At 39.0% G+C, this 24,609-nt stretch overlaps 1 protein-coding gene across 2 annotated transcripts; it reads left to right on the forward strand.

The window, feature by feature from the left end:
• The first annotated feature begins 6,302 nt into the window (after positions 1-6,302).
• On the forward strand, positions 6,303-24,012 carry ATKRS-1 (lysyl-tRNA synthetase 1). Of its 2 annotated transcripts, none has more exons than XM_087661219.1 (17): positions 6,303-6,610; positions 13,297-13,372; positions 13,623-13,694; positions 13,856-14,021; positions 14,149-14,242; positions 14,351-14,436; positions 14,939-15,042; positions 15,615-15,695; positions 15,774-15,899; positions 16,028-16,310; positions 16,389-16,485; positions 16,657-16,813; positions 16,902-17,045; positions 17,281-17,349; positions 22,899-23,042; positions 23,170-23,251; positions 23,583-24,012. In XM_087661219.1, exons 1-17 carry the CDS (start codon positions 6,540-6,542, stop codon positions 23,600-23,602), a joined length of 1,872 nt encoding a protein of 623 aa, XP_087517345.1. In that variant the 5' UTR covers positions 6,303-6,539; the 3' UTR covers positions 23,603-24,012. The 2 variants fall into 2 exon arrangements, with proteins under 2 accessions (XP_087517345.1, XP_087517346.1); XM_087661220.1 differs by having other exon boundaries at positions 6,305-6,610; positions 23,573-24,012.
• The last annotated feature ends 597 nt before the right edge of the window (positions 24,013-24,609 follow it).

The following is a 24,609-nucleotide window of genomic DNA, read 5'->3' on the forward strand; positions in this document are numbered from 1 at the left end:
TGGTTTGTGTCCTTCTGATCCCAATCTCATAATTGGATCTCTTGAAATTTTATTGCATAATTTAGAAAGAGGAGATAGACAAGAGTTTGGAGATCTAGCAAGAAATGGTCTAACAAGGAGTAATAATTCCTTATTTCATGCCATGAACTATAAGAATGCTGCAGATTACCATATAGTACATGGTGCCAAAGGACAATTACAACCATCCAACAAAAATTATTGTAATCCTACATCATATATAAATGGCTACGGGTCAATTCGAGAGGTTACACCATTGATAACAATGGTGATTGTTGGTATCGACAAAGATCAACAACCAGGGAGTACTTTCTCCAATAGGGAGTGCTCATTTCATAAGCTTTCTAAGAATTTGTTACTACAAATGGTGGATAACCGTGCATCATCGAATAAGAGTCAATATGTGTTTACATATCTCTCTCTTCTTGTTGCAAAGGGGGTTTTCAAAATAGTGCATCTTGGATTTTTTATGGTGTTCCATACACATGAAGAACTAGATGCAATGTTTAGCTGATATTCAAAAGCATTGAGAGTAGAAATAGTGTACACCTTTCCACACTTGATGGAGATACTATGAACATATACATTATTAGCCCCAGACCCTTTTTTACTCACACAAGTCCCTGACTTTGATATCTTTATAATGGGTTGGATGCCCTCATTGGCCACTCAAATCACTCTAGTTTCGATTTTTTATGCAAGGAAATAATCTAGCTATGCAATATAAAATGCATCAAAAAATAGTTGATTGGATGGCCAAGAAGGCGGTACAGAGCTACAAAAAAAGTATAACCTTGGCAATTCATTACTTCCAAATGGATGTCCCAATTTGTTACCAATGGCTGATTTTATTAAAGATCATGAGGTAGTTGTATCTGGATAAGGTCTCATATAAGGTTTTGGCAGAGCACAAGAAATGTTGATGATATCCCTTTGTACTTTAAACATGCCAGTGATTACTGGAACAATGTGATCAAAGATCGAGAGGACTATTGATCAAATAAGCCATAATTTGGCATTATAGGTAGACTTTTGGCAACAGGCACATCAAACACGCGATGTTAGTATCGGGTTAGAAAGTAGAGAGATAAAAGAGGAAGAATGGCTAGGATTTGAGTAATGGAATGAACACTACTCTAGGGCATGTTCCATGAAACCAATGGACGAATCCAAGCTATGTTTTGATGTGCAACATGGAGACTTTCTCCTCCCCAGACTTGACCACCCAAAGCGTCAAGACAAATGAGGCACACATGCCACACGAGACTCAGGATGTGAAACCCATAAAACCTCAAACGCCTAGGCCAGTAGAGCCTAAGCAGAGCTATTGACAGAAACTATAGCCCGTTGCCCAAATCTAATATGTCAACAGTTGTATTCAACTTAGCCCTAAAATTAGCAATACGTGTCTCATTAAGACCAATGAGCAACATGTCATTAACATAAAGCACAATGATCAGAGTGACATTACCCTCATGCTTGCTATGTAGCATAATATTAAGGAGATTATAAGAGCTCTTACATATAGAATTGTTTGATGTCCCAAAGGAAAAAATAGCATGTGTACTATTGATAGTAGTGCAAAATGAAGGCCAAATGAACCTAAATAAAAAATCTAATGACAATGAACCCTTATGAGATCACCTATAGTATTTATTGGCCTATGAATGCTTGTCAAATCTTCTTCCAATATGAGAAAACCAAGCAAAGGTTGTTGTAGACTCTACCTAAGAGGTTGAAGCTATTTTGATACTAATTGTATTGAGAGATATCGATAGAGAAGATTTATAACACTGACTATCCCCTAAAATAGGCATGTATACAAGGTTGGGGGACAAATACCTCCTAAAGAGGAAAAAAAGTTCATCAAAAGTCCTAAGTATGTTCATACACATCACTACTACAATATGGCAACAAAGGGAATGATCATACCAATGCAATATTTTATCATGTATTATCAAAGGTACTTGACCCAAAATGTAAGAAAATATTTCACTTATATTGGTAGTTATTGTGATGGGATGCTATTAAAGTGAGCTCATAGCATCGTAAGGAGTTTAGTCTTAATGGAAGAAGGAATGCTTATGGTCACTGAGTATAATGTAGGTGCCTTGTTGATCGAGCTTATCTACACTTATTGGTTGCATAAACATGAGAATGTTTTGAGATCCATCATTACTTAGATAGCATGATCTTGCATATCCTTATTGGTAGTTATTGTGGTGGAATGCTATTAAAGTGAGCTCATAGCATCGTAATAAGGAGTTCAATGTTAATGGAAGAAGGAATGATTATGATAATTGAGTATCATGTAGGTGCCTTGTTAATTGAGCATATGTGCACTTATTGGTTGCATAAACATGAGAAAGTTTTGAGACCCATCATTGCTTGGATAGCATGATCTTACACATCCTCATCAATCCATTTTGGAGAGATAGAATGGCATGAACTTGTTTGGTCAACTGTTAATGACCTCTCCTACCATGCTAGGAGCCTATCTTGTTCTGCTTGTAGTCACCAAGAACAATAGTAAAGAATATAGTCTCTCTTTGACAATAAAAGGTTTGCATCTTTATAATCGACATCATTGTTAAAGTCCTTAGTGGCTCGAGGAGCAAGGTTTTGGAGTGAACCTCCCGTAGGAGCCAAAATTGTGATTCCATGGATTCTTCCACCTTTCTAGATCTATACTTTACATATAAATATCAACTTACTACAAAACTCTACTTTTTATGTAGATAATAAATTTTTGAATAAGATGTGTTAGGAAGCACAAATGAATGAAAGTAAGAAAACACAGTATAAACTTGGACAAAATGATCAATACAAACCACAAGGATACGTTGTGCCTCTAGTGTTCAACTTTCCAAGTGATGTGATCTAATACTACAGAGAGTGGAGTGCGAATATTTCAAGCACAAAAAGCCACTCTCAAGATGAACTACTTGGCCAGCATATAGACATCTTATAATGGTAGGCCAAACAATGGATGGAGTTGTCCAATAATAAAATGTGTTGCCCTAGCCACCCTAATTGGTGCCTAGCCTAGGCCCTAACAAAGATGTCCAATACCCATAAAATGTACACCACTGAACCCTCTCTCATATCACAAGTAATCATCTGAATAATATATAAAAAGATGGTAATGCACAAGCCCCTAGGGACCACCACCATGTCCCATATCACAGCTTGAGTGTGCCAAAAACATGTGATATCATACTACATACCAAACTGATAAAGAATGCACCATGGATACTATATCACTACATCCAGTGCCAAAATTACTTAAGTGACAGCACCTAAGGGGATATGTTGATCATACTTGAACCCTAATCACATAAAGTGGAAATAACATAATCCCATTGCTAATAAAAAAGCATTCATGTAGAAGCAAGTCATGCCCATGGATTCCCCTCCTTTGGGTATCTCACCAAGGTGTCCCCTATGTGGAAACATATAAAGAGCAATACTTTGCTTGTTATTGAAACTTCCATCGTAGACTTGTCACTTTAGCTTAAGGATTTGAACCATTGTATATATATTGGTGCATGTAGAAATGCTCCTCAAGGGTCCACCATATCATGATGATGTATGCCATGCATAAGCATGCCCAACCTCCACTCTCTGATAATACCTCTCTAGCTTAGGGATATGCCAAGGGTGCCATTATGCCACTATAACATAGAGGTATCCTGATTATGTGCCAAGGCATGCACCTGAGGAGAATCAAAGTTACTTTAGAGGGGATAAAGAAACTCCGCCACTCTCAAGAGCAATGACAAGGAGCAACCATCCAAGGCTAACCTAATGGAAAGCTCAATGTAGCAAATATTTATCCACCGTTTGAGTAGAAGCAACCATACAACAAAGAGCAGGGTGACCCTCTCTCCATAGATCACCAATGTAAATCCACCTACATGCCCACCACTTAAAAACCATGACATCGTCTCATGTGTGAAGCATGGAGAGGTTGCCACCAATGCCATTAAAGAGTGGTCATAGAAGAACATTGATGACCAAGCCCATTGGGATCCGCCATTCTCAAGGGAAACCTCTAGAGAACTAGAGATGTAGATTGAATCCACAAAGTTGGGAACATGGTCTAAGCAAAAGGTGAAGAACATGCAACTTAGAGAACACTATAGCAAGCACACTCTTAGCTCAGAGAGTAAGGCTTAGAATAACAAGTTTAGTCCACGGTGAGAGAATAATAAGCCCTAAAATGGTCATAATAGGAATGGTCATGATAGAAGTGTGATATGCAAGACGATAATAAAGAATGAGAGAGACATAAATACATGGGGCATTTATGATCAATCAGGCCGAACAATAGGAAGATTCAACAAGTCACACATAATTCAATCACACACAAAAAAAAAATGCAAACAACAAAATGTGATGAAAATGAACAATAGTAGAGGTTTATAAGGATACACTAAATTAAACACAAAAGTTTCCCTTTCAACCATAGAACGTTGATATAAAAAGTGGTTAAAGTGTATGATAGTTAAAATGCAAGCGAACAAACCCTTAAGAGAAGCAATTGTCATCATATAATAGCCAATCATTAGTAGAAAAATGTCAAAATTCATATCAAATTAGCACGATGTTAAAGGTTTTGTCCAAAACAATAGCCAAAAATGTAAGCTCTCACTCTAGAATAGCAATATACCGATATACATAAGTAAAAGTGTCAATACAAAAAGCCAAACTTCCAAGACAACAAGAGTCCATATAAAAAACAATGGTCAAATCAACAACATGCGATTCTTGAACAACTAATTGAGAATATGGGTAGTAGAAACATAGGTCAATATGTTATTATCACCTACTAAATAGGTAGCCAAGCATGAGAAATCATAATCTAGTAGGTACAAGGAGGAGAGAGGTAAAATGCAAAGATCAATTGCTCCAAGGCATGAAAAGGTAGTAACAAATGACCTAGAAGCATTGAAAGACACATCAAAGAAGGCACTTGGATCGAGAGATATAGAAGCTAACAATGCACAAATAAACGAAAGCGAGAAAATACAAAGCATAAACATTTACACAAAGAACAACAAGAGATGAACACAAGAACTCAGAATGAATCATGAATGAGCAATGGAATCCTTAACTCATAGCATGAGAATAATCTGAACCGCATGGGTACCGATAGATGTGATGACCAACAGTGCTTCTAGTCATCCCTGTCTCTAAGAGAGATGTGATCTAACATTACAAAGACTGAAGGAGGAGTGTGAATATATAGAGCATGGGGAGCCACCCAAGACTAACAAGTTGGCTAGCATTTGGTACCTTACAATGCATAGGTTGATCAATGAATGAAGCCACCTAGGACCAAAAAATGCCACACTAACTACCCTAAGCGATGCCTAGTTGAAGCCCTAATATGAGTGCTTAATACTTATGAAATGTACAATGCTAATAAGATGAACTATGTTATCTTACCATTGTAAAAGCATATGCCCTAAAAAGCAATGCTAACAATCTCAAGAAACATTTGGATAACAAAAAACCCTTTAGAAACAATGCAATTAAGGTTCACGTTGCCCTCTTGGATGGGGCATTGTGAAGAGCATCTAACATAAAGGTTAGACACTATCAGTGGTCACTTCTAATGGAAGAGCATCTAACTTAAAGGTTGGACATTTTTAGTGGTCACTTCTAATGGAAGAGCATTTGACTTAAAGGTTAGACATTTTCAATGGTTAGGTCTAATGGTTGGCACACTAGATTGGTCTTGGGAGGATGGGGGGATTGATGGATGTTCAAATCTTAATAGTCAAAAGTTAACTTATTAAGAAATATATAGATCTTGATAGTAGCTGAAAATTTCACTTGTAATAAACAGGTCATGTTGCTTTGTGACTTGGGCATGGTTGTGGGCCTCACTCAAAAAATGTAGGGTTGATCATATGTTTTGGGGGATCTCGATGCTCCTCTATTTGAATGTCTCCGCCACTCGAAAAATGTGTATCCATTCGGGGTAGTGTGGGCATGGTTGTGGGCCTCACTCAAAAAATGTAGGGTTGATAATATGTTTGGGGGATCTCGACGCTCCTCTGTTTGAATGTCTTCGCCACTTGAAAAATGTGTATCCATTTGGGGCAGTGTGTAACCAGCCTTGGGCCTTTATCGGATGCAGAATTGACCCTCTTATCTTAAGACCTAGGAAGATGGTTGGTAAAATTACCTAGCACACGCATAAACCCTCTCTCGCGTGACAATTGGTCTTTGCTTGGGGCTCAAGCCTTTGCCACTGTCGCAAGGGACAGCCTTGGGCCTTTGACGGATGCAGAATTGACCCTCTCATCTTAAGACCTGGGAAGCCCGTTGGTAAAATTAACTAGCGCGCGCTTAAACCCTCTCTCGCGTGAACGATTGGTCTTTCCTCGGGGCTCAAGCCTTTGCTACTATCGCAAGGGACGGCCTAGTGCTATTTCCCGCTGAGTCAGTTGTGGGGGAGGCCATTATCACATCGGGCCTTCCAAAATCCTCCATTGGCGAATCGGGCAACCATGGCACCACCTTCGCCTGCGCCTTCAGCAGAACCGCCAGCAGAGGATGGCCAGGCTAACATAAGCAAGAAGTAAGTGCCTTAACCACGCGCGCACACAGAGAGTTGCAGCTTGGCTCCTATCCACTTTGTCTTTGATTCTACCCAGTGCCCGATATATGATATACTGTGTTCCTGCCTCCTGCCTCCTGCCTCCTGCCTCCTGCCTCCTGCCGAGGACGAGAGAGAGAGAGAGAGAGCGGTTTGTCCGTCTTTGTTAGAAAACATATTTACTACTTGAGAGGATGACGTGATAGCGTCAGCACTGGCTGGCTTGGAATGCAGATTTACAATCTAAACAAGGCTTTGTTTGAAGTCAAAACATGTTCCATTTTGTAGATAATAGGTATTATTGTCAATGAAGGGAACCGTCGGATTCTTGGTCTTACTTAGTTGTTGGAAAGCTGTTAAGCAATTATTTTGTGTTCATCATGGAGCTGCTCAAGTTTTCTCAAAGAACTGGCAATATTACATCAGATGCAAGTAAAGCACTTGATGCTATTGCTTCTTGAAAGGCAAGAAGAGAATGCTTAATGAGAAGAGTTTTTTAAAGCTTTGGTGGCTCACAAAAAGAGAAAATGTCAAGTTGTAAGAATCACTTCGAAGCGAGAGGTTTGATCAAGATGAGGTAGTAAGGTCAAGCTCATGTGGAAGCTTGAGAGGAGTAGATTATATTGAGATCTTTGTGCTGTGGTTATCTAACAATCTTTATCTCTAGAAAGTGGTTGGTTTGAACAACATATGCTTTTCTCATGGACTTTCATGTGGAAAGACTTAAAAAATAAAAATAATCACCCATTTTCTCCAATGGATCAATGACTTGGAGCTATTGTAGGGGTGTATGTGGCTGGTAGCTAGAGGAGATAATCGATTGGTTTTACAATAGCTCACTCTTTTACTTTGACAAAAACCCAAAAAGGTAGCACATGTAGAAGATTATTTAAACACAGTCCAAGGCCTTATATCTTTTGTAATAGGTTCTTAGAACTTTGCGTTAAGATGTGAAGATCTCTTTTCCAAGTCCAATTCCATTAGTTTATTGAAGCATTCCTTTCAATTTCACAAATCCTTGTGGACAAGCTTAAGTGAAGTAGTGGCTGGCCTCATATGCAAGAAAGGTTGTTGATGTTTCTTGCCTCATATGCAACTGTGACAAGGTGTTGATGGGCACACCCCAATGTGTGGTAACTCCTCAACCAAATGGCATCATAATGCGAGTGGCCATAACAAGCATGTAAGGGTTGTGTGAGTATATACGATTGATCCTCCTAAAGATTGCTCTAGAGAGGCTTACTAGTTGCTTTATCCTCAACCCACTTCTCATGGTTCGTGAAGATGATTTTGGTGTCTTATCTATGCAATACTATAAACTTGAAGGAGATTAAACCCCAAAATTTGGAACGTAGAGGACGCCAACAATTGACCTTAGGCCTTGATAGTTTGGTCATAGAGATATGATGCCCACACCATGAACTAGTAGTGAAAAGTTGTCACAAATGGTGATTGATCCCCCTTTGTCGTGAACATCTTGCAACCACTCTTGATGAGAACTCGAAGTTATATGGTTAGTGGCACTACTATCCACCAACCAAGGCTCAAACTTTGAAGATGCCAATTCCTCTCGAAACCAAGAAAAGTGACAAACATGAACTTTATAGCTAGTGCCACAAAGGTACTCCTTTGCAATCATGTTGGATGCCTTAGCGTCCTTTGAAGGTTGCAAATGGGGATGCCTTTGCCAATGTTGATTCTGTGTAGGTACCCTTTTTGCAACAAGAGTACATTTCGAAAGAGTTGTCATTCTCTTTATTTCTTTTCTCCTCCTTGTCTTTCTTACCATTCTCTTTCTTCTTTCCTCCCCCACTCGAACTTACAGTGAAAGTGTTGGTGATCGCTCTTGATCCACGAGAGGTTTTAGAATGCCAAGCTTTTTGCTCAAGCACTAAGAGAACCAACTCCTCCCAAGTCAAAGTCTCTTGGTCCTATGAGGTAAGAAACCTGATTTAAAAGACATTATATTTGGGGGAGCAAAGATGGGTATGTAGGGTCATAGCCAAGTCCCTAGAATCCACCACTCGACCACATGATGCTAGCTTAGATCAAATTTGCTTCATCTTGTAACTTGTTGATGTGCTACCTCATGGTTGGATGGGCATTTGATGAAGTTGTATCTACAAAGTGAGTTGATGAGAGAAAGTGCAAACTTCATAGATGGTTTTGAGTCTAGTTCCCATGTGAGTTGTAGTGTTGAGATCTTTTACATAAATCAATACATTGCTTGTGAAATTTAGGCAAAAGAATGTCAAAGCTTTTGCATTGAGCGTGTCCTAGAAATTAACTTGATCCTGATAACCACCATCATTAGGTGGGGAATAGGTTGAGAGATGAATGTCCACATCTCATAGGTATTGAGAATGTGACAAGCCTTTACCTTCTACAAGGAATGGTTGGAGCCATCCAACTTTTGAGATTGGGTAGGTTGGCAAGAACGAGTACATGGATTGTCGAGCAAGAAGATAGAAATGAGGTTGAGACCTCATGGCCACCAAAGTGGATCAAGAAGAGGTGGTAGAAAATGGAGGAGAGGTTTCAAATAGATCCATGCTGATGAATAAAATCTAGAAAAATGCCTTCAAAGTGTAGAAGGATATGCTTGAGTGTAAGGGGGTAACTTCAACAAATGGAGCATGCCAACCCATTGGAGGGATGCCAAGGAGCTAAAACATGAAGGTCTCCTTAAAAAATGCAGCCACCAACCACTTTAGGGATGAAAGGTAGCAACTAATAGTATTTTGAACTAGAAAAGCAGCTATTATCAAATTTTTAAGACTGAATTTGCATCTGCCAATTGTCCTTTATGGGCAAGTGAAGCACCAAAACCACTTGTAATTGTACAAAGCAGCTTCCAAAGTTGCCTCTAGAAGTAAACATGGTCATCGCCATGTTACTAGATAGAATATGCAACAAGGGCAGGCTTTGGTCCTTCACCAATAGTTGGAATGGCAAGGAAACATAACTTCTTAAGGCACCTAAGCAAGCCTCACAAATAACAAGAAAACCAAAGCTCAAGGGGAAAGAAGAGCAAAAGTTTTTTGCAGGCAAGGTGAACAATAGGGTGAAAAATAGAAGATGTAAGAAATGGATAGTTGCAAAAGAAATTTGACTATGGGGAGGGGTAGATGTAGTTGGCAATGAAGGGATAGCAACTTTGGCAAAGGTTAGGTGATGATACCACGTGAGAGATGGAAGTGGAAGAGAAACACTAGAGTAATAAGAAATGATGAAGGCAATGAAGAGAGAACTTAGTTCAACATGAAAGTGGATTACAATGATTAGCTCCTCCATGTGCTATAGTGGATAGTGGGGGTGCTAGAAGGGAGAAGGCAAGAAGTGATAATGACTGTCACCAGGTGGTGATACTTTTTGCAATTGCTTTCCTATTTACTTATATAAATATTTTATTTTTCTTTTCTTTAGTTGATGTTGCTTTTTACCCCTAGAGTTCTCTTGGATTAAGTCGAGATCTTTGCATGGCTAGAAGAGGCAGCCATTGGGACAAATTGGACTCATGGTTTGTCTGAGCCTTGGGACTAGATTGAATGGGCATTGAAGAATAGAATGCCAGTGGTTTGGGACTGTGTGCTTAGTCACTGGAGATGGTGTAGGACAATGAGCCTAGCCAAGATAGAAGATGCACATGTGAGAATGCTTACAGAATAAAAGTCAGTGTACCTGAGCCACATTACACTTTTTGATGTGGTTGCAATGATAAAAGTTGCTCAAAACAACTTGAGGAATGCAGAGGTCACCATTCCTAAAATTTAGAGAGTTACTATTTTTGGACACTCTAGAATTTGTTTGCGTCATTATCCTTGTTTTTGCATGAGGATTAATTCTCTGGTCTGTGCCAAGGTCAAATTTTGCACCGATCATGGAGAATTTTAGACTGGATGGTTTAAACGGGAAAATTGTTACATGTATGCTATGTGGCACAAATTCCCAAAAGAGAGAGAGCATTAAAAGAAAACCTAATAGGCATGAGGGGCAGCAGATTTGAGAGTGAAGTTTTGAGGAGCTGAGGGAAGATTGCTGCAAGTACATCAGCTATGGAGAGTACTTCTTCGTCTTTGACTCATGTACGGAGGTAGAGCTTGCTCCCTCTGGTCAACTCTCTCTCTATTCTTAGAGGAAATGCTTTGCATGATGAGCTGATTCAATCGAATGTATAGTTCTGTGTTTTCTTTTCACTTTTGCTAAGGCAAGAGCCTCACTGTCTAGGTTTAGGAGCAGTTGATTGCTTCTCCAATGCAGGAATTAAAGACAGTGATGACCATGCCACACGGGAATAGGGTTTTTAGCTCTGATTTAGTGCTGTTTGTGGGATTGTTTTACTGTTGGAATGATGTCAGGGTCAAAGGGTTTGTAGTCTAACTAGTATGGAACAGATCTGGAATGGAATAAGGCTGAGAACAGGTCAAGAAACAGGTGAAAAACAATAAATACAGAGTTCTGCTGATTGCAATTCTACACTTGAACTATTGAGTTATGCTCATAGAAAGCGTTTTCCTACTTGGGATGTTGTTCTGGATATGTTGTACTGTCCTTATGCAACTGAAATTTACTCAGAAAAGATGAAAGCCAAATGTTCATAGGTTTTGTACTTTGGAACATTTCTTTCTTTTTTTTTGGTAAACTTCCATCTTTTAATTGATAAAGAAATACCGAGAGGGGCGCTGGTCTTCGGGGCCAATCTGGTATTGAGTGAGGGAGTGAGGTCTCTATTTGTTTGTGTGAAAAGACCAGGTATTAATTGAAGGAACTACTACTTTATGTGAGTCGGACCAGTTTCAATGATCAACTGACAAGTGTGCCTAATAATAGGCAAGAAACCATAAGAAATGTTAGAAACATAAGAAATGTACATTAGAAAATGCTAGAAAATAATAGCCAAAAATGCTAGAAACTATAAGAAATATGGACATTGGAAAAATATCTAAAATAATCCCTTGTGCCCAGCCCACAAATACATATGCACATTCTCACTCATGAGTTGACTAATTTGCTAACTAAGTGAACTAAATGAGTGAGCTCGGATAAAGCTCTTACTGTCTCTCATTGACTCATTGTAAGGATCACAACTAGAAATGACCATGACTCAATGTAGGGCTCACAACTAGAAGTGACCATGGCCACTAACGCTTCTTCCATTGCTGTTCTAACAAGAATGACATTAACTTGAGGTGCTCTTGAAGTGTCTACTTTAATCTTTGGAGATTTGAAGGTCATACGTCCCTTTTCACCACTTTAAATGTACTTTCCTTTTTAGTATATTCCTTTATCTATTGAGAAGTTAAGATCATAGTTAAATTTTTGTTGATACTCCATTGGTTTCAAACGATGTGATGTTATTGTAGGTTCTCTTTTGTCTTTATTCTTGAAGCTAGACATTTGTTTATCCTCCTTTGCCATTTGGATTCTTAGAGCTCTTCGCAATTGTATGATCCATATTTTGAACTCACAAATTAGTGGTCGAATTTATGCAAACTCTTAAAAAGTGGCATGATTGAGTTCTTTCCACAGGGAAGAAGTATAGGATATAGTCTAGACTTCTTTGAGTTTCCAAAAGCTCGTGTGTGTATGGTTGAATGTTAGGGACACTTCTCAAGGACATTGGATAAATGATTCATGACCTTGAGCCCTCATTTAATATTTGAGTCATTTCTTTCTTAACATCATTTGGATCTGCTAGTCAATTATCATTGCCCCAGTTAGTTTTGAGGTTCCATCCCTAGCACCAACATATCGACCTGGTTTCCTTCGATGCCTCCTTGATGCAGCTAGTCTTGCTGATGCTACCTTGCTAGGGCTCCACCACCTATGCTGCCTTCCTAGCTAGTGCCATATATTTCTTGGGTAAGCAAGAAGTGGTCTACAATGGTCACATATAGTTGTGAAGCTGAATAGAGGGTAGCAATTTACAGAACCTTTAAGATGTGTATGGCTTAGAACCTTTTGGCCAATCTCAGAGTGGATAGCAATCACCCACTCCTATCTATATTGAGAGTTAGAGCGCTATGGCAGTTTCGAGGAATCATATGTTTCATGCTTGCAGTAAGCACATTGAGGTGCATTACCACTATGTCAGAGAAAGGCTCCACGCAAGAGACATCGTCTTGGAATATGTCCCTACATGAGAACTTGGCAGATGTGTTTACAAAGGCCCTTTTGAGAGAAAAGTTTGAAGCCTTAAACAAGGCTTTAGGCTTATTACCATTTCGGGATTGATTTGTCATAGTGTATATGTTCCAACCTTAGGGTTGTACTTTCATTCATTCATTATCACATTAATAGATGTGATTTCCCAGTTCTCTCTCTCTCTCTCTCTCTCTCTCGTTCATTGTTTTGTGTGTGTGTGTGTGTAGCTGAGCTCCTATGCAACATTATTCATACTTTGTAGACTCTGTATTGTTTGAAGTGGTAGGGTTTTGACAGTTGTATGTCTGGTATAATCATTAACACCCCCTGGGGCTGCCCTTGCTTGCCCCTGCAAGGTGCACCGTGTTGGGAAATATTTGTGTGTTTCAGATAAAGTCCTATCAATATATGCCTGGTGTTAAATATTTTTTGTTTTCATCTAATTAGCTGCAGGTAGTATCAGAATTGTTTTACTGTTCCTATGCATAATAATTTCTCTAAGCTTTTCTTTTCTGTCTTGGAAGTGCCTTGAAAAAGGCCTTGAAACAACAACAAAAGGAAGAGGAAAAAAGACTCAAAGAGCTGGAGAAGAAAAAAAAGGTACTTAAAACACTTTCTAAAAAATTGACATAATCTTTTTGCAAGTTGCGAAGAGGCATCATTGGCTGTGGCTACATATGTAGAGGTGTTAGCTGCAGGTTAAATGTTTCTAGCAATTTGCATTCAAAAGCTCAAATTATCACATTATGTGCTGGTGTGAACTTCTGATAACCTCATTGTGCAAGGAGCAGTTGCAAAAATGTATTCACTGCAGGAACTATTGGGATAACTTTCTAAAATTATTTTTCAGGCAGCTGCAGATGGTGAACGGGCTGGCAAACCTCGACAAACAGAGGAAGATGAGGATGATATGGATCCACGGGTGTGAATTATCAGCCTATTTTCATAGATTTTTCTTTTCTTATACAGTTGGAAATTCTTAGCCTTGCAGCTCTGAAATAACTATTATGTCTGTTTGTTTGTAACTGGTGATTTTCTCTTTTTCTTTTTCTCCTAAAACCATTCACTGGGCTGTGTCTGCAGCTTTATTATGAGAATAGACTAAAGACATTAGCAGCAATAAAAAGCAGTGGCACAAATCCTTATCCTCACAAGTTTCCTGTATCATTGACTGTTCCTGAATATGTGGAGAAGTTTATGGGCTTGGCAGATGGTCAGCATAATATGGAAACGACTGTATCTGTCGCTGGTGTGTTTGTTTTACCTATACATTGTTTTCTGTAACATTGGTTATCAGACCTCATGTCTAGCGTAAACTAAAGGTTGATGTAGTAGGGCATGATCATTGATGTCTTGTTCAACTTTCTACACAACAGGAAGGATCATGAGCAAAAGGAGTTCATCAAACAAGTTATTGTTTTATGATCTGTATGGAGACGGCAGCAAGGTTCAAGTCATGGCTGATCTGAGGTTGCTGCACTTTCAGCATTGATGGTCAGAATTGTGGATGTTATGGTCAATGTTTTTTTTCTATCTTTTTCTCACAAATTTAGGGGGTGGTTGCTCTTACGCTCTCAGATATTCTGGTCTGGAGGAAGCTGAGTTTACTAAACTGCATTCGAGCATCAAGCGCGGTGATATCGTAGGAGTGCAAGGATTTCCAGGTAAGCCTTTCCCCTCCTCTAGTATATGGTTCAAGCACTACATTATCATCACTGTTTTATTGACCTTACAGACTTGAACTCAGGAAGAATTGCATGTTAATACTGTTTCCTAATTTTAGTACTGTTTTCTAAGGCTAGTAAATGCTGAGGAGTGAATTAAATCTGTTATTATTCAATATTCATTATAGGATGAGTAATAGATATTTGGAATGAGCAGATTGCACACTTGAAATTGTCTATATAGATTTTTCTTATCAAATTGTAAAAAATAAGTAATCAACCTCTTAGTGAGTGTTACCTGAGAATGTTTATCACAGTTTGATATGAAATACGAATAAAAAATGAATATCATTCTGTATTAACTTATGAATTGACTAAGTAGGTGATTACAAGCCATTGTTTCTAGCAACCACAATCTTTCTGCCATAGCAGAGAATCAATGGTGTTTTAGCTCAGCATCCCTGAGAGTATGTTAAATATATTGGTTGGTTTGCCTGTGCAGGGAAGAGCAAAAAGGGAGAACTAAGCATTTTCCCCACAGGGGTGCAAGTCCTGTCACCTTGTTTGCACATGTTACCCAGACAGAGAACATTTATAGCAAAGCAGGTTTGTCCTTTCAAACGTCTGCCCTCTTGTTCATATTCATAATAAAATTTAATAAAGATGTTTTACACTTCTATGCAATAATGTTTCAGTTTTTCCTGAATTGAGTCTTGAGTATGGCTTTAAAGCTGTGCATATATACCACATTACCTGCATGCTGTTTTTGTGTTCTTCACCTGGATCTAGGAACAGTTCCGAAGATGTGTCAGGTGAGAACTGCAAGTTAACTCAATTAATTTGATATTTTTGAAGGGGGGGGGGGGGGGGTTCAAGTTGTGCAATTCCTGCTATCCACATTTTTATTGCTTTCTTTTGAGGTCTTCAAAATGATTTTTGGATGCTTCTCTTTATTGTTATCATATTGTTTGCCTATCAAGATGAGCATCTTTATGTGACACATCTGCAAAAGTGTAGATAATTTTTTAGTGTGTTTGTATTGAAGGTTTGATTCTTCTTTGTGGTTTCCTAGGCTTTTCATGTGAGATCTTAATGAAGCTATTAGTTAGTTGTTCTGTTCTGATAACTTTGCCAATGCCAGGCTCTGCATGATAATGTTCTGGTGCCATGCTGTGCAGGAAAATCAGCAAGATAAAACTGCAGCATTATGGTCACCTGGTCAGCCAAGAAACCCTGATCACTATGCTTTACGAGATCAGGTTTGGACTTATAATTGTTCAAAGCAAGTCTCTGTGTATGCTTTGTTTTCTTTTTAAAACACATACTCTATATGGCAGGAAACAAGATATAGGCAACGGTACCTTGATTTGATGGTTAATCCAGAGGTTCGACATATATTTAGGACGAGAGCTCAGATAATAACCTTTGTGAGAGATTTCTTGAACAAGAGAAACTTTTTGGAGGTTCTTGCTATGCACCCTACACTTGGCGAGTTTTGTTAAGTGTTTGGATTGCTTGTGGTTCCATGTATATATGCTGGTTCAAATTTTAACTCTTTGTGCAAAATGGTTCTGGACAATCAAATTGACAGGTTGAGACACCTATGATGAATATGATTCCTGGTGGAGCTGCTGCAAAACCTTTTATCACTCATCACAATGAGCTGAATCTGCAGCTTTTTATGCGCATCGCCCCAGAACTATACCTGAAAGAACTGGTTGTTGGAGGTTTAGATCGTGTTTATGAAATTGGAAAGCAGTTTCGCAATGAAGGAATTGATCTGACCCATAATCCTGAGTTTACAACATGTGAATTCTATATGGCATATGCTGACTATATGGATCTTATGGTCATGACGGAAGAGATGCTTGCAGGTTTGTGACAAAGTGCTTTTATTAATATCAACTTTGTTTTGAAGATTCTCATGGTAACCTTGTCCTTATTTTAAACAGGTATGGTAAAAGAGATAACTGGTGGATATAAGGTAAAATACCATGCAGATGGGATTGACAAAGAACCAATTGAGATTGATTTTACTCCACCTTTCAGGTAAAAGCTTGCAACTGATCCTTAGTGAGCTGTCTTGTCTGATCTGTGATTCCATGGCACAATGACCAGTCTTGTTTCTAGTAGAATCTGAACTAGTTTGAACTGGAGTTATATAGGATCCAGGTAAACACACAAGATAAGTTTGGTTTTTGTGGTTGCTACAATGATCAGGCGAATAGACATGATAGAAGGTCTGAAAGAATTTGGCGGCCTTGATATTCCAGAAGATTTATCTTCAGAGGAAACTACTAACTATCTGAAGGAAGCTTGTAAGAAGTTTGAAGTAAATTGCCCACCACCACAAACAACAGCAAGGCTACTTGACAAGGTTTCTTTCATGATTCAACTGGGTGGGAAACTTGTGGTAGTCTGTCTCTTATCAATGGTGCTCTGACTGTAGTGCTTATTTACTGCAGCTTGTTGGTCACTTTCTTGAATTGCAATGTGTGAACCCAAGCTTTATCATCAATCATCCACAAATTATGAGTCCACTTGCTAAATGGCATAGAAGCAAGCCTGGACTTACAGAAAGATTTGAGCTGTTCGTCAACAGGCATGAGGCATGTTTCCTTTTTCCATAAAACTGAGTGTACCGTTTCAAAATTTTGGATGGTTTGGATTAGATTCATCATCCACAACTTGTATGATCTTTTCTGTTCTAGAACTAAAAAGGAACTTAGGTGTTGTATGTTCTGTTTACAAAGTTATTATGTGATGATCAGTCCCCGGGCAGTGCTGACTGCACTTTGATCTTTCCAATGTCCTCTCATTTGGATGCTAATCCCTTAAATGCAGGTCTGCAATGCGTACACAGAGTTGAATGATCCTGTGGTTCAGCGTGAACGGTTTATAGGACAGTTGAAGGTACTACCTTGGCACTTCTGCATGTTGGAAAGTACCTTGGCACTTCTGCATATTGTTTCCAACAGATCTGTAGATCATATTCCCCAATTATCTGATAGCTGATAACATTGCAAAGAATGAAAAACATCAAATAGTATATATTGCTGAAGATGGAAGAGTACTTACTAATGAATAAGATGTTATGCTTGAAATAAACCAAAATTAATTGAGTGTGCACTATTTCATCTTGTGCATGCTTAGATGAAAGACTGATTGCTGTCTTTCACTCATGACCCATCCCTCACTAATCTTCATGTCAAGCATATTACTCTATGTAAGAATGGGTGGTACGAGATGAAAGGTTATCAATGCCGCTATCAAACTGCATTTGGGTCTTTATGAAGGAATTTAAGATCAAATCTGGATGTGATACTGTGATCTAAGAAACTCGATAATGCATGCTTTTGATATAGAATCTTGAAGTTTGAGGTCAATTCATCTCTATCTGATAAGCATACAGTTCTACTTTAATTTCTAACAGACATTAGTTTTAATTCATGCCAATTTATGGGACCTTTATAACTGTTTAGGAACACACAATTAGTTTGAGTAGCTGTAGGTGCTGAAAGTCATGACATTTGTCAAAATTCATTAATGAAAGTATAGGTTGATAGTAGCTCTGAGGAAACAGCAAGGTTTTATTATGTGCTTAAAAAGTCGATGCTCACAAGCTGATGGTCACAGCCCTAAAACCCATTTTAGCAATGGAATGGGAACAGGACGGTGGGGTCCTTAGAAAATGGGAACAAAGCCCCAAGGGGAACGGAAACGTAAGGGAAACGACTTGTACTATATATATGATTTATATATTTCACACTATTCATATATATATTTCATAAAAGCTTTTTGAAAAACACATGCACAATTTGCAAAACATGATAGTCTTTTTCATAGATGAAAGGATGGTTGTCATGAGGACATGTATTTTTGAAATCTCACTTAACATGTGGATTAATTTTTAATCACATGGTTAAGTAAATGCTGCACATGTGAGGTGTAACTGAGGTTAGAATAAATTTACGAGCATGGGACGGGATGTCAAAGGCAAAAGTTGCTATAAGATATGCCGCATAGGTACTTGGTGGTATCTAGTGCTAGTTGTTGGTGACACTAGAGAAGTGGCGTTTAGTGGTCCCTAATGCCAATCTAATGGTCAAGGATGATGCAAAGACACTCGGGAATGGAAGTTGTCTAGCCAATTTAATTATTGGACATTTAGATTTTTTTATGGATACAAATATTATTAGATTAAATTTTATTATTTAAAGATTGAAAATTAATATTTAATTATAGATAATATTGGAAAAACCATTTAAAAAGGTTGTTACTTGTCAAAATGCCCATGCAAGACTGAAAAACGTCTTTAGAGGTCGGTGAGAGGCATTTTGAGTGGATTCAGACTTTTAAGAGAGAGGGAGGAGATGTTGCTAGTTTGATTTGCAGTCATTGAAGGATCTTTTGAGGCAGCTAGGGGTAGGAGAATACTAATCAATAACAGGTGATAGTATCTACAGGCTGTTGAGACAGGGCAGCAGTAGTAAATGATTGATTTTCTTCAGTTCTTTGCATCTACAAGCTATTGAGACAGTGTGACAGCAACAGATGATAGATTTTCTTCAGTTCTTTGAGAAGAAAGTGTGAATTATCTTTCTCCGCAGCATTCTCTCTCATCTCCTAACCTTTCTACAACCGTGCCTCAAAGATTATAGCATTGAGATCACTAGAGGTTAAGAAATTTCAGATTTCTTTGCTGTATGTAGTGATCAGGAGGTAGAAGATCGAGACAGTCAGTGTTTGTTAGCAACATTGAGAGACGGAGAGTGAGAGAAAGCAGAGTAGAGAGTGTGTATGATTTGTGGGTACAATGACGAGTGTATCAATTTAGGTAGATATATATGTGTAAGTACAAGTGCTAAGGGTGTGTTCACACCCGAGTACATTAAAAAGCACAAGGGCCTTTATTTCCAACAACCTTCCACCTAAAAGTAATGTGCCTTAAGAGGAAAAAAGAATCAACTAAGTCTAGGTATGTACAAAGCTGAAATACATATATCTATCCAACTTCCATCATCTGTTGGCAATGAGCAAACCGCTCTGTTGAAAGACCCTTCGTGAGAAGGTCTGCAGGATTATCATCTGTATGCACTTTGATAAGCTTAATGCTCTTGCTGTCAAGTATATCTCTAATGAAGTGGTACTTCACCTGTATGTGCTTCGTCTTTGCATGAAAGATGGGATTCTGTGCTAGTATGATAGCACTCTGACTATCACAATGAAGAACAAGTAACTCTGTAATGTCAATCTCTCCCAGCAGACGTGAAAGCCATGAAGCCTCCTTGCATGCCTCAGTGGTAGCCACATACTTTGCCTCTGTAGTAGACAATGCAATACACTTTTGTAACTTGGAGATCCAAGAGACTGCTCCTCCTGTGAAGGTAAACACATATTCGAAAGTGGACTTTTTGCATTTCCCATGACCAGCATAGTTTGCATGTGTAAAGCCAACAATAGATACCTTCGGCTTTCCAAAGCAGATGCACAACTCTTTTGTGCCTTTGAGGTATTTCATAATACCTTTCACTGCTTTTCAATGCTTTTTACCAGGGTTTGCTATGCATTTGCTAATCACTCCCATTGCAAAGGCAATGTCAGGACATGTAGCAACCATAGCATACATCAAATTGCCAACAGTTGAAGCATATGGTATCTTGGCCATTTCAGCCTTCTCATCATTAGATGTAGGGTTGTCCTCTGCACTGAGTTTCACATATGGAGGCAATGAAACCCCAATTGTTTCCCCCCCCTCTATATTGAACCATTGCAAAACCTTGGAGATATACTCCTGTTGAGATAGATAGAGTAATCCTTTTGACCTGTCTTTGAGTATTCGCATGTCAAGAATGTGATTTGTATCATCAAGATTCTTCATGTCAAATCTGCTATGAAGACTTTGCTTCAGTGAGTCCAAGGCATGAGTATCCCTGGCAGCAATCAACATGTCATCAACATACAAAACCAAGATAATCAAGCTGCCATCTGCTGCCTTCTTGGTGTACAAGCAGTGATCCACTTGTCTTTTATGAAAACCTTGAGACTGCATAAATGTATCAAACTTATGATACCATTCTCTTGGTGCTTGTTTCAGCCCATATAACCTCCTTTTGAGTTTACATACCATCTTCTCTTTCCCTTTTTTCACAAACCCTTCAGGCTACTGCATATATATATCTTCATGTAGATCACCATGTAAGAATGCAGTCTTTACATCCATTTGTATGAGCTCTATATCTTCAGTTGCAACCAAGCTCAAAATGGTTCTCAATGTAGTCATCTTGACTATAGGAGAGAAGATCTCATCAAAGTCAATTCCATGTTCCTGCTTGTACCCTTCGTAACCAATCTTGCTTTGTACTTTGGCAAGGAACCAGACGTGACCTTCATCTTGTAAACCCATTTACATGGAAGGGTTTTCTGTCCTTTAGGCAACTGCACCAAGTCCCAAGTGCCATTCTTCTCAAGAGATTCCATCTCTGACAACATGGCTTTATACGATTTCTTGCTGTCCTGTCTATTCATTGCTTCCTTGAAGCAAGATGGTTCATCACAATTTGTCAACATGACATAATCAGCCACATTGTTTGCACCAGGAACAAATCTATCAGGTTGTCTAGTAGCCCTAGACAATCTCCTAACCCAATGATCATTGTTTGCTGGCTGTTCTTGCAAATTTCATTTTCAGCTTGCTGTCTTGGCATTTCAGCTTGCAAATCAGCATTAAGAGCTTGCTGATTTTTACCAACATCTATTTGACGTGGAGTTATATAGGCATCTCCCTAGTAGTTTTGACTATTTTTAGTTTGTGGTGCTAGTAGCTCGAGGAGGACTCTTAAGAGAAGCCTCTTAGATTTTTAGTCTGTAGTTACTTATTTTGACCCTTCAACCTAATTGAAGGATTCATCTTCCTTGGGTGTTAGTGTTTCCATCACAATCACCTTGTGACAGCTGGTAAAGAGAGAGTGGTCTTATGTGATATTTCCCTCAGTATTATCAACATTGATATTAGTGTCTTTCTGAGGCACCTTAACATTAGCGTGATCACCCATGGCTTGGGTATCTCTGGTCTGATCTGATTTTCATTGTTTCTATGCATTATGATGTTATAGGTTTTTGGTGGATGACTGCTGTGGTGCTTGTATGTTGCCCATTATTGCATATCTTATTGTACTGATCACCCATGATTTGAGGGGGGGTGTTATCATGGGCTATAGGCACTTTGTTTACCCTTAGTTGGGTGCCAGTTTGAGGCAGCTGGGTGGCTCTTTTTGGGTCACTTCAGTCATCTATGGTCTCGTATTGAAGCTTTATATATGCCGGACTCCACTCTCAGCTGTATCGCATCATCTTGCATCCTTGGAGAGGGAGACTGCAGGCACTGCTGCTGGTCACTGTTGTGCCGGTACCCTAGTGGTATTGTACATCTCATGCTTGGTCTTAATGGATTCCGTTGCCTGTTCATTCTGAGTTCTTGTGCTCTTTTCTTTCTATCAGCACTTATGCTTTGCCTTTCTCGCTTCCAATCATCTGTGCATACTCACATGATCTTGGATGACTTCTATAAAAAAGAGGACTTGGAGTATCCATTTCCTTGATTTGGGGGTCCAGATTCTTAGCGTCATGCCATTGCACTCCATTTCAGTTAACTGAATGTGGAGTAGGATGTTCTCACCACCCTCAGCCGTGCAATATAATGCCATGCATGAAGTCCTGGAGGGTAAAATTGAGTCTCAGGCAATCTTGTCTTATTGTATCTTACTCCTAGTTTTTCTTTTCTACTTTCCTTTTCCATGATGAGACATTACATGAAACATTGTTATCTTGGTCTCATTGTTTTTGACAATATCAGTTTGCTGGTCCTCAAAAAAGTGTAGATGAACAAGTGCTTTTTGTTGAATTCTTAAGAGTCTGAGAATGTGCTACAAGCTCCACCCCCTGATCAGATGTATGCAGCAGTTTTTGGGATCAGAGGATCAGATAGCATGTGAGGTTCGCTTTTGGCAAAAAGCAGTTCTGCGGGAGCACATAGATGTTAAATTTGATGATAGACAATGAAGCTGAAAATCAAAGGTAAAGCAGTGGAAAGAAAGGACAGTAGCACAGAACTGGGGCTATCTGAAAGGCCAGATAACAGAAACTTTTCCTGGGTCCCAAGGGTCGAGACTACCTTGGAAACATTGTACGACTGCTATCCATTCATTCCACAAGTCATCTCAAGTTTTGAAGGCAAGTTCCTCTTTGACAGCTGAGCTGGTCTTCAATAGAATTTGTGTTTCTTGCTTCTTTTTTGATTAGAGGAGCTGGTTTGTCACCCATCTCCTGTTGTTTTTACATTGGAGGAGTATCTAAGGTGTTTCTTTCATGAAGATTTTATAGGCTTAGCTTTATTTTTAGGCATGAATTTGGCTCTTTTTGCTGCTTAAGATTTGGATTGTCTATTTTTTAATGATGTCCAGGACAAGCAGCTTGGTGACGATGAAGCAATGCCCATAGATGAAACCTTTTGCACAGCTCTTGAATATGGCTTACCCCCTACAGGAGGTTGGGGTATGGGTATTGATCGACTAACAATGATACTAACAGACTCCCAAAATATCAAGGTAAGTGATTGTGAACATCCCAAGTGATTATTCTAGTGTTACAGTGTGTTGTGGTTTGATATTACGGCTATGCTATATTTTAAGGTGTGTCAAGGCCTGATTCTTATCTGCTTATTGGTACACACAGGAAGTTTTGCTGTTCCCTGCCATGAAACCTCAAGAGGATGTGGTGGTATCAAAGCCACATGATGAGAAAGCTTCAACAAAAGGTATATTGCCATGTTCTATCCAGTGCATCTTCTACTTGTAGTCTAAGCCATTGAACGTGTGAAAAAAAGCACGGTTCGTGTGACATTGTTGAGGACTGGCGATACATCTTCTGTTCTGGAAAATCACAACACTGATTTGTGTGACATTGTTGAGGACTGGTGTTACGTCATCTGGTCTGGAAAAGCATGAGAAAATGCTAAAGCTTGCCTGCAGCTAAGTGATTCTTAATGAAACTTGAAACGTTATTAGGTGATTCATGGGTGGCAACATTACAAGGAGTGCTATGGATGGTAAAGCTGACACATAGTTCTCTTTGATAGTGTAAAGCAGGCCCCGTTGCAGTGGAGTAATTATTCTTTCTGGTTTGCACTTAAGGACACCCTGGATGAGAAGCTCAAAAGATTGTGCTGTTGCAGAGTTGTAAGAAGTGGATCTTGCTTCCTATGCGGAGGTTTTCTTGGAGCTTGATTAGTTTACAAATGCCATGAAAATTAGATGGCAGTATGATGCAAAATCCTACCCAAATCTTCAACTCATGGTTGTTTGAATTAACTTTTAAGACACCAAACACCAAGTGATACAAGATTATAGTTCTGTCAACCAATGAACAATACATCTATTGCAATTCTGAAGGCATGTCACCCAGTTACCATTGAGATTGTGCTCATATTCAATATGTTTTACCTTTTCATGGGTAGCTGTATCGTGGATCTACTCAAAACGCTTAGGTATATTCAAGAAGATTCTTTTCTGTTTGCCTTGATTACATTGATATTTTTGACAAGCAGTCCAGTCTCAATGCTCCCCTTTTCCTGATATTGTCAATCTTATATAGATTATAGTTTAGTCAATTCTATGTTGCTCAACAATCTCCAAGCAAATGTTGAGCTCCATCTTTTGGTCCAATATTTATCCAGATCACAAACCTGCACACACACACACACACACACACACACACACACACACACACTCTCTCTCTCTCTCTCTCTCTCTCTCTCTCTCTCTCTCTCTATTGCGCATAGCTTATTCCACCTACCTACTTGTGCATAACTTATTCTCAGCAGGATTCAAGTATGCTATTGTATCAGAGTCTATTAAATTGGTTTCTCTCTCAATGTATTACTTTGGTGTGGTATTTCTTTAGCTTTGTTAAGGCTCACACACACACATGCTTGCGTGCGCGCACACACACACACACAGGAACTCTCATGTAAACACTTGTAAGGATCATTTGTCCTATACACATGAATTTCGTCCTTACATTGACATATGGGTGTATGCCTCTACGGCAGTAAGATAAAGACATTGCAAACCCTTTCTAAGATATTGAATTCCAACTATTTCTCACCACGCATTG

Source organism: Lygodium microphyllum, chromosome 21 (assembly GCF_053477565.2).
Source record: "Lygodium microphyllum isolate KBCC chromosome 21, Lygodium_microphyllum_v1.1.10, whole genome shotgun sequence".
Lineage (NCBI taxonomy): Eukaryota > Viridiplantae > Streptophyta > Polypodiopsida > Schizaeales > Lygodiaceae > Lygodium > Lygodium microphyllum.